At 41.9% G+C, this 12,794-nt stretch overlaps 1 protein-coding gene and 1 long non-coding RNA gene across 5 annotated transcripts in view; both read right to left on the reverse strand.

Moving 5' to 3' along the window:
- The window catches only part of LOC141770006 (uncharacterized), a 207,802-nt gene that overhangs the window by 56,105 nt on the left and 138,903 nt on the right, over nucleotides 1–12,794 (reverse strand). The gene's annotated exons all lie outside the window — the stretch shown is intronic.
- prdm6 (PR domain containing 6) overlaps nucleotides 1–12,794 on the reverse strand; it is a 115,298-nt gene that overhangs the window by 12,509 nt on the left and 89,995 nt on the right. For 3 of the 4 annotated variants that reach the window (XM_074639575.1, XM_074639574.1, XM_074639573.1), the window contains exon 8: nucleotides 4,532–4,708. In XM_074639575.1, the coding sequence (XP_074495676.1) occupies nucleotides 4,532–4,708 (177 nt within the window). Of the gene's footprint in view, nucleotides 1–4,521; nucleotides 4,709–12,794 lie in introns of all 4 variants that reach the window. The other variant, XM_074639576.1, reaches the window with a different exon arrangement.

Below are 12,794 nucleotides of genomic sequence, written 5' to 3' on the forward strand. Positions count from 1 at the left end.
AATCACAACACCTCGCTAATGACGTGTTTCAATCTTCGGATACTTGATGAATATTAAATACCAGGGCTGTCAATTGATTAAAATATTTAATCGCAAATTAATCACACATTTTTTATCTGTTCTAAATGTACCTTAAAGGGAGATTTCTCAAGTATTTAACACTCTTATCAACATGGTAGTGAACAAATATGCTGCTTTATGCAAACATATGTATATATTTATTATTTTAAATCAATTATCAACACAAATCAATGATAGATATTGATCAGAAACCCTCACATGTACTGCATTTAGCATAAAACAATATGCTCACATCATAACATGGCAAACTGCAGCCCAACAGGCAACAACAGCTGTCAGTGTGTCAGTGTGCTGACTTGACTATGACTTGCCCCAAACTGCATGTGATGATCATAAAGTGGGCATGTCTGTAAAGGGGAGACTCGTGGGTACCCATAGAACCCATTTACATTCACTGATCTTGTAAAGAGGTCAAGGGACTCCTTTGAAAATGGACATGACAGTTTTTCCTCGCTAAAATTTAGCGTAAGTTTGGAGCGTTATTTATCCTCCTTGTTGACGAGCTAGTATGACATGGTTGGTGCCGATGGATTCATCAGGTTTTGTAGATTTCTTAGCTCTAAATCTGAGCCCGCTACAACCTAAAAATCACAAGTTGCTTTAATGTATTAAAGAAATTAGTGGCGTTAAAACAAATATGCGTTAACGCGTTGTTATCGCTAAAACGAGCTTAAACAAAATTGAAAATTCAAAACTATTATAATGTTACAAACTCAGAGTTCTTTCGGGGATCTTTAACCTCTTATTAGAAGATCCTGATAAAGAAAGTCTCGATATACTTTGCAGAAAATGATGTTAAATGATGTTGTGAACAGAATGAGATCTCTCCCTGACTTACAGACATAAAGAAGTCCCAACTGAACCCTGACCTGAAGACAAGAAGCTAAAGAAAGCAGGAACGTCTCATTAGAGGTCTTGAATCTCGTCTGCTTCCTTCAGTCTTCAGGAGGAAACTTTAAAGTTGTGACTGAACAGAATAAAACAGCAGCAGCAGTTTGACAGTACATCCACAGTCCAGCGAGTATCAGTGCCGAAAAGCTGCCGACCACACAGAATCCCTCCTCCGTCTCCTCGGCGGCGTGGAGGGTGGAGAGGGGGGAATAAAGTTGAGCGTTTTCCTCGTGACAAAGTGACAGTGGCAGCTTTAATCTATCCGCCGCGCCATCCGAAAGGAGATAACTCCCCGAGGCCATCGATCCGCTAAAGATTTCTGACGCCCGTCCGTGATTGTCTTTGTCCCGCTCCGCCTCTGCCGAGACTCTGAAGTGCTGATGAAAAGGTTCGGGGGGGGGGGATGGGGGTTCCCTCCGATTGCTTATTAAGAACGCTGATTTGCTTTAACCGGATTTCTTGTCGTTTCACTTTTTACACCGTGATCTCTTGTTCCTCCGCGCTCTCCCTCTCTCGTCTTCTCTCTCTTCTCTTCTCGCCCTTTTGCTCTCCACGTCGATGACGACTTGGGGTTTCTCTGATTGCTTATTAAGGACATTAATTTGTTTCCTCCCGACCTTCCCCCCTGATACCTGTCCTTTAGATTTCCCTCAACTCACATTTCTTCACTTTCTTTAAGACCTCTTCCTCTTTCCTTTCCGTCGCCCTCCTCCTGAACGCTGACCTCTGTGTCCACCGAGGGACATCTTTATCGTCCTCCGCCGCTGACGAGATGACGGCGTGACAACAGCAGCGTCCACAAACCTCTAATTGCAGCGCTGCTCGCCCTCTCATTATACATATCAGTTAAAAATGGAAATGAGCGTCTCAGCGTGCAGAGATTCATGACCAGCTTCTGTATTTACACTGAACGATGAATGCTCTCATTCAGTGATTTACAACAACAAGAACAAGCGGAGGTTTTCCTCTCAACATCACAGGAAGTCATTGAATAAAGGAGGGTAAAGGTCAGAGGTCACAGCAGCCATGACAGCAGATGTAACACGATAGTCACACGTTCCACTGAGGGATCATGAATAATGGAAAAGAGCTATAAAGACATAGGTTTAGACCTTTTGGGGGTCCTAAGCAGACACTCATCTACTTTCCGTTGCAGAATCAAAATGTCCACAAGAAATGGAACTAAAACAAACATTAACATTAAAAATAATATCAAAAGAAGATTTAATATTCGTACTTGGTGGAAGAGGACTCACAACACCGCCATGTGTTCCCATCAGAACGTTTTCATTCTTCAGGGCTCTAGACTGCGACCAAAATGGCTGCATATTCCATCATTTTCTGTGATGCTGCTGGTTCAAATTTGTTAAAAAAAACGTGGTGGCATTCATGCGAGTCCATGAGACATCAGCCACTGTTCTAATACCAAGATCTACAAAACACCGGTCCAAGTAAAAGTCCTGCATTCAAAATCTTAAGTAGAAGTGGTCAGTTTTTAAGCTAGAGTGAAGATCATAAGAAATTACAGAACCTGATGAATCCATCGGTACCAACCATATCAGACTAGCTTGTAGTGAAGGAGGTTAAATAACGCTCTAAACTTCCACTCAATTTTGGCGAGGAAAAACTGTCATGTCCATTTTCAAAAGGGGTCCTTTGACCTCTGACCTCCAGATGTGTGAATGTAAATGGGTTCTATGGGTACCCACGAGTCTCCCCTTTACAGACATGCCCACTTTATGATCATCACATGCAGTTTGGGGCAAGTCATAGTCAAGTCAGCACACTGACACACTGACAGCTGTTGTTGCCTGTTGGGCTGCAGTTTGCCATGTTATGATGTGAGCATATAGTTTAATGCTGAATGCAGTACCTGTGAGGGTTTCTGGATCAATATCTGTCATTGTTTTGTGTTGTTATTGCATATACTTCCTGTAACTTCTCCAAGGTGGTCTCTAGCTCTCCCGTCAGCTCCGTTCTCTTTATCCATCCATGGTCAGCTCCATCGTGTCCGTTTGAATGCAGAGAACATTAATGTCAGTATCTGGGTGCTCTACAGTCGTAGCGTCGGCCTATTTGACCACGGAGACGAGAGTGACGACTGGCTCGACCGCAACGTCACCGCAACGTTTCCTGCTAACTTTTTCACACTTTTTTCCCGGATATTTTTCAGGCATTTTTCAGACTTTTTTTCGGAAATATTTTAGACATTTTCAGACTTTTATTCAGACATATATCGGCCTTTTTTCTGACGTATTTCTGACTTTTGTTTGAGCATATTTCTGCCTTTTTTAGGCCTTTTTCTGACATATTTCAGCTTTTTTTCAGCCTTTGTTCAGCCTTTGTTCGGACTTATTTTCTGACATATTTCAGACTTTTTAAAATGTATTTTTCATACATATTTTGGCCTTTTTTTTTGGAAGTTAGCACGCAGCTTTAGCTCTGCTCTGTCTAGCTCTGCTTTTCCTGTCAATGTGTGAAACCCAAAGTGTTTCCATCCTTTACTGGATGTGTAGTGTTTACCACGCTGGATTTAACATGTGAGGGTGCAGGTCGTATCCACGACGACCCTCCAACGTTTTAGACTCTCTGAGGTTTGTTTTGGTTGACGGATACGGAATGGATATGACGTCACGTTACTCAGACTACCACAATAAAAGCGGTAACTTCCTTCTACCTCCACATAGACTCAGATGAAGCAAATATATCGATTCTGACATTGTGTGTTTGTTTTCCTAAACTGAAACAGTTTTTTTAAGAAAAAAAGAATCCCTAGCAGCTAGGATGCCGGCAGGTGATAGTCGGGGTGTCAGGAAGCAGTAATGAGGATGTCAGTAGGCGGTTCAGAGGATGTCAGTAGGCGGTTCAGAGGGTGTCAGTAGGCGGTTTAGAGGGTGTCAGTAGGCGGTTCAGAGGATGTCAGTAGGCGGTTCAGAGGGTGTCAGTAGGCGGTTTAGAGGGTGTCAGTAGGCGGTTCAGAGGGTGTCAGTAGGCGGTTTAGAGGATGTCAGTAGGCGGTTCAGAGGGTGTCAGTAGGCGGTTTAGAGGATGTCAGTAGGCGGTTTAGAGGATGTCAGTAGGCGGTTCAGAGGGTGTCAGTAGGCGGTTCAGAGGATGTCAGTAGGCGGTTCAGAGGGTGTCAGTAGGCGGTTTAGAGGATGTCAGTAGGCGGTTCAGAGGGTGTCAGTAGGCGGTTCAGAGGGTGTCAGTAGGCGGTTCAGAGGGTGTCAGTAGGCGGTTAAGAGGGTGTCAGTAGGCGGTTCAGAGGGTGTCAGTAGGCGGTTCAGAGGGTGTCAGTAGACGGTTTAGAGGGTGTCAGTAGGCGGTTTAGAGGGTGTCAGTAGGCGGTTTAGAGGGTGTCAGTAGGCGGTTCAGAGGGTGTCAGTAGGCGGTTCAGAGGGTGTCAGTAGGCGGTTCAGAGGGTGTCAGTAGTTTGTTTAGAGGGTGTCAGTGGGTGTTAGCTGGGTGTCATATCTGTGTGAAGTCTGCAGCAGGCGGGAGGAAGCAGAGGGTTGGTCGGGTGGGTGGTTCGGGTGGGGGGGTACTCACTGTTACTTACTTGAACGGCTTCTCCCCGGTGTGCGTGCGGATGTGGTTGTTGAGCGTCGTGGCGCCGGCGAACGCGCGGCCGCAGTAGCCGCACTTGAAGGGTCGGTCGCTGGAGTGCGTCACCACGTGGTTCCTCAGGTCTGACGGCTGGGAGAAGGACTGGGAGCAGTGGCCACACTGGTACGGCCTGAGGACGAGAGAACAGACATGTGTGTGTAAGTCTACGGGTCTTTATGGGTCTTAATGGTTCTTAACGGGTCTTAATGGGTCTTAATGGGTCTTGACGGGTCTTGACGGGTCTTTACGGGTCTTTACGGGTCTTTACGGGTCTTAACGGGTTTTAACGGGTCTTTACGGGTCTTTACGGGTCTTTACGGGTCTTTAAGGGTCTTTACGGGTCTTAACGGTCTTTACGGGTCTTTACGGGTCTTAACGGGTCTTTACGGGTCTTAACGGGTCTTAACGGGTCTTAACGGGTCTTTAAGGGTCTTTACGGGTCTTAACGGTCTTTATGGGTCTTTACGGGTCTTAACGGGTCTTAACGGGTTTTATGGGTCTTAACGGGTCTTTACGGGTCTTAACGGGTCTTTACGGGTCTAAATGCGACGCGTATTTAAACTTCACTACAGACGCCAACAGTGTGACGAGGTGCTGAGCGTCTGTTCTGTTCTGAACGCTGCACACTTTTTGGTGTTTTTTTTCTGGTCGCTAGGAGTTGAAAACACGCTGCGCTCGTCACTGTCACTTTTTACAATCTGTACCTTGTGCTGACATTTTCACTTCAGCGGATATTCCGTATCTTAGCAACCAGATGCAACCAAAGCATGTCAGCTGAAATCCTGACAGGTAAATACTAGAGGTCAGTGAAAGCCCGCACCTCCAGACTCACAAACAGTTTCTCTCTCTGGGCCATACGGACACTGAACAAACAATACATCTCTGCAATATTAATACGCTGAATGTGAAATACATTTGACTCTGCAATATATCCTCTAATGCAATATATATTCACCTCAAGTGCAACTCCGTCTGTTTACATGACATCTATTTACCTATTTTATTCCTCAAGTGCAACTTCTGTTTATATTTATTTATTACATCTACTTTACCTGTTTTATTTGCTTTATAACTGTTATATGTTTTATATCTGCCTTGTTTAGTCTCGTCAAGTATTTGTTTTAAAGCACTGACCAGAAGTGGAAACTGTGAATCTCCTTCTATTTAATTCATTTTAAAACTGTCATCTTTGTCATTTAAATATTTGCAACAATTTACCTAATAACAATAAACAATAAAGCGTATTTATTTATACAGCACTAAAATCAGGATAAATTAAGTCATTTGCAAAAAACAAATAATAATAATATTATCTCATATTGCGCTGTACTTGTAACGGCTTTAAAATAAATGTAGTGGATTAAAAAGTACAATATTTGCCTCTAAGACATAGAAGAGTAGAAGTAAAAAGTAAAGTAAAGTACAAGTACCTTAAAATTGCAGTTAAGTACTTGAGTAAATGTACTTTACACACAGACAAACAGACAGACAGGCTCATAGAAACATGCAGAATGTAAACAAATAGAAACATAAACAGCTAATTACACAAATAATATATATATATATATATATATATATTTATATATTTATGGATAAAAACCCACATTAAGACACATAACCAGATAGAGAGGGATGAGACGACAGTGTTTCAGGTCTGTACACACTGATAACCACACTGGGGTTAGGGGGAGTCGGACACTGCTCCGGTAACCATGGCAGCATGACCCTCATCAACAACGCGGGCCGAGATCACGACTGGACCATTTATCACTGCGTGTGTGTGTGTGTGTGTGTGTGTGTCTCAGTGGGAGTGAATCAGACTGAAACAAACGACCAACCAGCAGCAGTGTGTGTGTGTGTGTGTGTGTGTGTGTGTGTCTGTCTGCTAATAGAGTGTCCAGCTTCCAAACAGCAGCTGATCTAATCTCACACTGTTTCTATTCATCGAGCTGAACACACACACACACACACACACACACACACACACACACACACACACACACACACACACACACACACACGCACGCACACACACACACACACACACGCACAGCTACCATTATCTAGTTATTAACTTACAGTGTGATCACCGTGTCTGTTCATATCTCTGCCTCCTCCTCGCTTGTTTCTAGTATCAGTTCTCCAACTTTATTCTCCTTCACAGATATAATAAATATTCCCTTATTCTTAAATCAAAACATCTAAAGACGCAGCAATATTAAATATAAAACACACACTAGGTTTATTTCATCTTTAGCTGGTGGAAGAGTTCTACTTTGGTCACCATTAAAAACTATTTGAATCAGCAGCTCGTGCGTCTGTTTTGCTCTGTGGAGTAAAAAAAGAAGAGTAAAAGTTGAATCTGTCAGTGTGATCAATAAGTTCTTACTCAACAGATTATTGTATTGTTGCTAAATCAAGCAACAAAATGAAGGATGAGGACCGTAAAGGTGGATTTTTTAAATGACTGAAAAGCCAGGCTGAACGTAGTCCTCCTATGCTGGAAGCATTCACAACATATGTTATTCTGCTGAGTTTATTTTTATTTTTCGTCAGACCACTTTTTTTGCATCGCTACTCGTTCCACATTTTTCAACATAGAAACTCCATTCAAACATCAAAACGTGCAGCTCAATTAGGACATGATGGCTATTACTTTTCTCATTCATATCTTTCATATTTTCAGAATTATTAATAATAATTCATCAAAAATTCTCCATTGAAATGAATGGAAGAAATGTTCAGAATTTAAACATTTTCATCTCTTCACTGCTCATTCATACTTTCACCTAGAAACTCCATTCAAACTGTAAAATGTTCCACATCTTCCATAGATTCTGGCTATTATTCAACTTTCATTGATCCCATTTGTACTTTTTGAAATATTTAACTTTGTTTGGAGCTTGGTAAGATTCCCCTTTTTGTATGGTAACAGGAAACTAGGGATTCACCTAGTTTTTCAAAATAAAAGCCCCATAAGGTAACTTTCTTAACAGGGAACTCAGAACTAACTATTTATAAGGCTTCGGCTGCTTTTCGTGCAATTACAACTTTTATTTACTGATTCATAATCTTTTGATTCTGATTCTGTGTCCTTCTTCATACAGATTAAAGCTCTTCAGCATCCAGCATTCACACTGCAATTTCTTCAGAAATTACTTTTCTAGTTAATCATTGTTGTAGGCCTAGAGTGATTCTTACATTCTCCAATTGTAAAAATGTGTAGCCTTTATTAAGGATGCACCGATACCAACGGGCCGATACCCAAAGCCCAGGTATCGGTATCGCTGTCGGGACTGAAGAAGTGGGATTGGTGCATCTCTAGCGTTTACACTGAATAATAAAATAAGCTTTAACATTTCAGTGAACTAAACTGTGCGTCATAGCCTACGTACGTCTACGGCCCGGCACTTATCCTCTAATTTTGCCGATCCTCAACAGTGTTGTCTAGTCTTGAGTTTCCCCTAGATACAGCAGGTTTCCAAATCCCCCAAAAAAACAAATTCTTGGAGGAAAATGGAGAATTTAATGGACAGATTAGTTTGCTTTCTGCGGCGAGAAATTAGCAAACAACAAAAGGTACAGTGTCTCACACACACACACACACACACACACACACACACACACACACACACTTTTTACCCTAACCCCACTTGTGAAATTAATCTGGCGCCAGTTACACTGTGGTGCGTTCAGGCTCTATTCAGTAAAAATAATAGTATTGGGCGAAGGTAAATTATAACGTTATCATTATTTGTTCGAATGTAATCTTGTAAAATGTAGTTTTTTGTGAGAAAACTTGAATAAATCCATTTTTTTTAAGATGTTTTCACATCAATATAAAATAGATAATAGAGAGAGAATTATGACCGGTGTAACACACGCTCTAAGCAGCTTATAATATATAATTAAAAAGATTATTTTAATAAAAATACAATCATTGTCATCATTTGAATTGTGTGTTTATATGCAAATAACCACAGAAGATGACAAAAACAGAGTATAGTACTGTGTACAGTATCCTCCCACCCACCAAAACATAGGGCTCCAGTGTAATTAAAACACTTTAATTTACCATGCATGTAATGTTTGTTGTGTAGAATATATCGAACATTGAATGACATCAGATCTAAAATGTTATTCCTTCATTTAGTGCACAGATTTTAAAAGTGGTAGACAAAAAAAAATACCTGGTTTTAAGAACTCTTTCTAAACTTGTTGTCCCGGAGGGATGAAGGAAACAAAACATTATGTTTATGATGTTTTAATCACTGTTTTGCTTCAAAAATGTTCTTTTATTTAAAGTGCATGTGTACATACATTCCTATGTGCAGCTCTAACATGGTGCAGGTAGGAACGTCTTTGTGTATCCCTCTGAGACATGTATTCATGCCCCTCACTGTACCTTGTTTATCACAGTGTATTACCGGGTTTAGTAGTTAAAACGTCTCCGCGGCGGTGCGACCGGGACAAATTCCCCGTGTGCCGCCTGCAGTCGTAAAAATAAAGTGATTCTTATTCTGAAACCAATAAGACAAAAACTCTGACATCAGTACCTTACAAATAGGTAAACAGCCCAGAACTAGAATAAAACAAATAGACCAACATCTTCAGCGCTCCAATAAATCACCAACAACACCTCCGGTACCCTGAGAGGACGGAGACACACACACACACACACACACACACACACACACACACACGCACACTCAGAGGAAAGTAATAAGAGTAAAATAGTGTAATATAAAATCGAAAAATTCTCACTTGCAGTTTTCCACATAAAAGGCGTCTCGCCGTGGGGGTCGGTTCATTTATCAGCCGGCTGGTCTATAAGTTCACGCCTCAGTGGGCCGCACCACTATTTATTAGGTGGGTTTTCTATGAAGAGCTGCATTGATTGTGAATAGTTTAAGTTGATGAATGTGTGGATATTATTTATTAAGGCAGCAGGCCGGGAGATTAATGCCCGGTTATTGTTTATTACAGTGGAGAGAGAGAGGAGGAGGAGGAGGAGAAGCACAAACACCTCCATCACACACACACACACACACACACACACACACACACACACACACACACACACACACACACACTCACAGGTAGGTGCATAATGCAACCAAAATATTTGCACACACAAGCACATGCAAATATGTTCACAAATGAATACACTTTTGCACATAATCAAAGATATGCATGAATTACCACACACGTAGCGGAGCCTGAACCTCACACAACCTGCAGCACTTAAATAAACCTAGAAGATGAATTATAAACTGACCTTAAACCTTAAAGTTAAACTGTAGCTGTGACCACAACAGACAACCAGGACAAGAAATAGGAGTCTTATTCTCAACCGTATGACGACGCACACTCCCCTTTTCAAAGACACACAAGATGACCACGAAGAGACGTGTCTGTACTGCGTTGTAGCTGAGCATCAACCCCATAACACCTGCAGCATTTAAAGGGACTGTTTAAGAATCAGAAATGTCTTGTTAACAGCTTCACCTGTGGCCGTTAAGTCAACGACAGTCAGCGTCCTGTTGCTGGTGCTTGTGCTCGCTCTACATAGACATGAAGGAGCATCACTCAACACAGTGAGGAGACACACGTCAGCTAAAAGCACAATATCACTCTATATTTCAGCTGCTTGGCAGTAATGTTAGCTGACCAGACCAAGGTCTCTCCATGAATCAATGCTGATCCTAGTGTTGGCTTTTACCTTAAAGTTAACTTAAACCTTAAAGTTAGAGCTGTAACCACGACAGAAGAGTAGGACAGGAAATATGAGTCTTATGTTCAACCGTATGACGACGCAGACTCCCCTTTATGACTCAAATACCAACACATATTAAGGCCATATTTATACGAACATTAGCACCGTGTGAGGAAACGCAGTCCTCTCATTCATTTCAATGAGACCACTGGAGCAACCTGACGCAGAATAAAAAAACAAGCACACATTCCTGGTAGAGTAGTTTGTAATGTGAGCGACGTAATTCACCTAGACAGAGGATAAAATGATGGTTTGTTACGAGAGCCGATCCGCGCCACCAACATGCAAAAATATACATTAACTCAACCACCGCAACCCGACCTGCAAACCACCGACTTCATGCATTATGGTAGCACAATAGTCAGGACAAGAAGGACAGAGACATGAAGGACAGAGACATGAAGGACAGTGAGAGGGGAAGGGAAGGTGGAAGGTGACAACAATAAAGAGAGGTTTTGGTTTTTAAACTACGATATTGCAGCTAACTGAGCAGCATCCCTCTTGGTGCCTGTTAGCGTCCCAGTGATTCAGTCTGACGGTGTTACAGTCTGTTGACAGCACAGACGGACAAATATGTTCAGAGTCAACACGCGGCCGGCTAACCAAAACACTAAATAGACGCTTCGATTTGGTTCACAGGGAAACTAATAATACTTGGTTTGGACGGGCGATGAGAGTCGAGTCGGCTGCCACGATGTTCCCACTTATCCTCGCCTCCCTGTGTGTGTGTGTGTGTGTGTGTGTGTGTGTGTGTGTGTGCGCGCGTGTGTGTGTGTGTGTGTGTGAGATCTATAAAATTAGTCGTTTTCAACACGTCTGTTCAGGACAATAAACGTTGCGTCGGCTTTCAGCGCAGCGTGTGGTAACAACAACAGAGTCGGTGTCAACGTGTCGCTGTGTCCACACCTTTAACACACGAGCTGATGACGGAGACAGACCGTAGGACTGCATGCCAACCAGATCCTCACTGCTCCGACTATTAACACGACATGGGAATCAACTTTCTTGGCGCACATGCATGTTTTCATTTCATCAGAGAGGTCAGAGGTCAAGCAGGTGGTCAGGACGCGGGGACAGCAGGGGGTGACGGCTGCCCACCGACTGCAGAACAACATTTTAAAACAGAAAACTACACCAACGACTGGACGTCGGAGAGACGTCTGTGTCCATCAACTCCATCAGATCGCTACAAAACAACGAAGGCAGGTTATTTCCTTGTGACTTCATAATAAAAGCCTCTCTAAATGTAGCCCAAACACAGGAAACACATGGGAACAGAGAGGTAAAGTGTCTAAGCCCCTCGGCCACCGGGTTACTTAAATCAACCATTTATAAACCTAACCCGTATTACATTTAAACAAAGTAAGCCACAACACTGTTCTGAATTATATTCGATTAAAACATGGAAAAAAAAGATAATTTCAACTTTTTCAAACACAAATAAACTTGTTAGATGAACTCTGTAGAATCAAGTGTCGTACTTGATACTGATAAACTTCACTAACGCACATTTCTCGCTAAGGATATGGCTGATTTTATTTTTTAAATCAACAAAACCAATATATACAATAATAATTATACCATAAATATAACAAAAATGTGGCCTTCACCTATTAACTGTCACTCAAAGAGACACATACCAACCAGGAAGAGACTCAAAATGACCACAAAGAAATATCAAAACAACTACAAAGACTCAAAACTGCTATGAAAAGGGGCAAAACAACCACATAGAGACACTAAACAACCACATAGAGACACTAAACAACCACATAGAGACACTAAACAACCACATAGAGACACTAAACAACCACAAAAGGACACAAATGACTACAAAAAGGGGCAAAAAAACAGACAAAAAAATAAAAAGAAACTACAAAACGACCAAAACAATTACACAGTGATACAAAAAGAGGCTAAACAATATATGTCTGGACCCAGGGGCCCATTGTCTCTTAATCCACCCATGTGACTAACACGATTTCACTGTCATCCATCCAAGAGCTGGTGAAAACACAAAAATGTGTCTGTAGGAAAATTTAAATCGAATGTCTCATTATAAATGTAAAGTCAGGGTCCGAAATGAACACCCGCCAAGTGCTAACTGCGGGTAAATCTTCCCTTTGGCCATCCGCCCACAGTGGCAGGTAAATGTTTGTACCAAAATAATCACATCATAAAAAACTATAAGCTTGGTTATAAAAAAGGAATCCAAATGGTTGAACGAAAACGAGTAAAAATAACAGTGAGCATTAAATAACTGACAAGTACGTTCATGAGCTCAGGAGGTAAAAGTCGTTGGTTTTGGACTCGACCTCAGTGACTCAGTGAATGTGTGTGTGTGTGTGTGTGTGTGTGTGTGTGTGTGTGTTTGCAGCATGCAGTGATGCAGAGTGAAGTGTGTTGATTGACCCGTATGGAGTCGGTCTAATCCATATGG

The sequence above is a fragment of the Sebastes fasciatus genome, chromosome 6 (genome assembly GCF_043250625.1).
Source record: "Sebastes fasciatus isolate fSebFas1 chromosome 6, fSebFas1.pri, whole genome shotgun sequence".
Classification (NCBI taxonomy): domain Eukaryota; kingdom Metazoa; phylum Chordata; class Actinopteri; order Perciformes; family Sebastidae; genus Sebastes; species Sebastes fasciatus.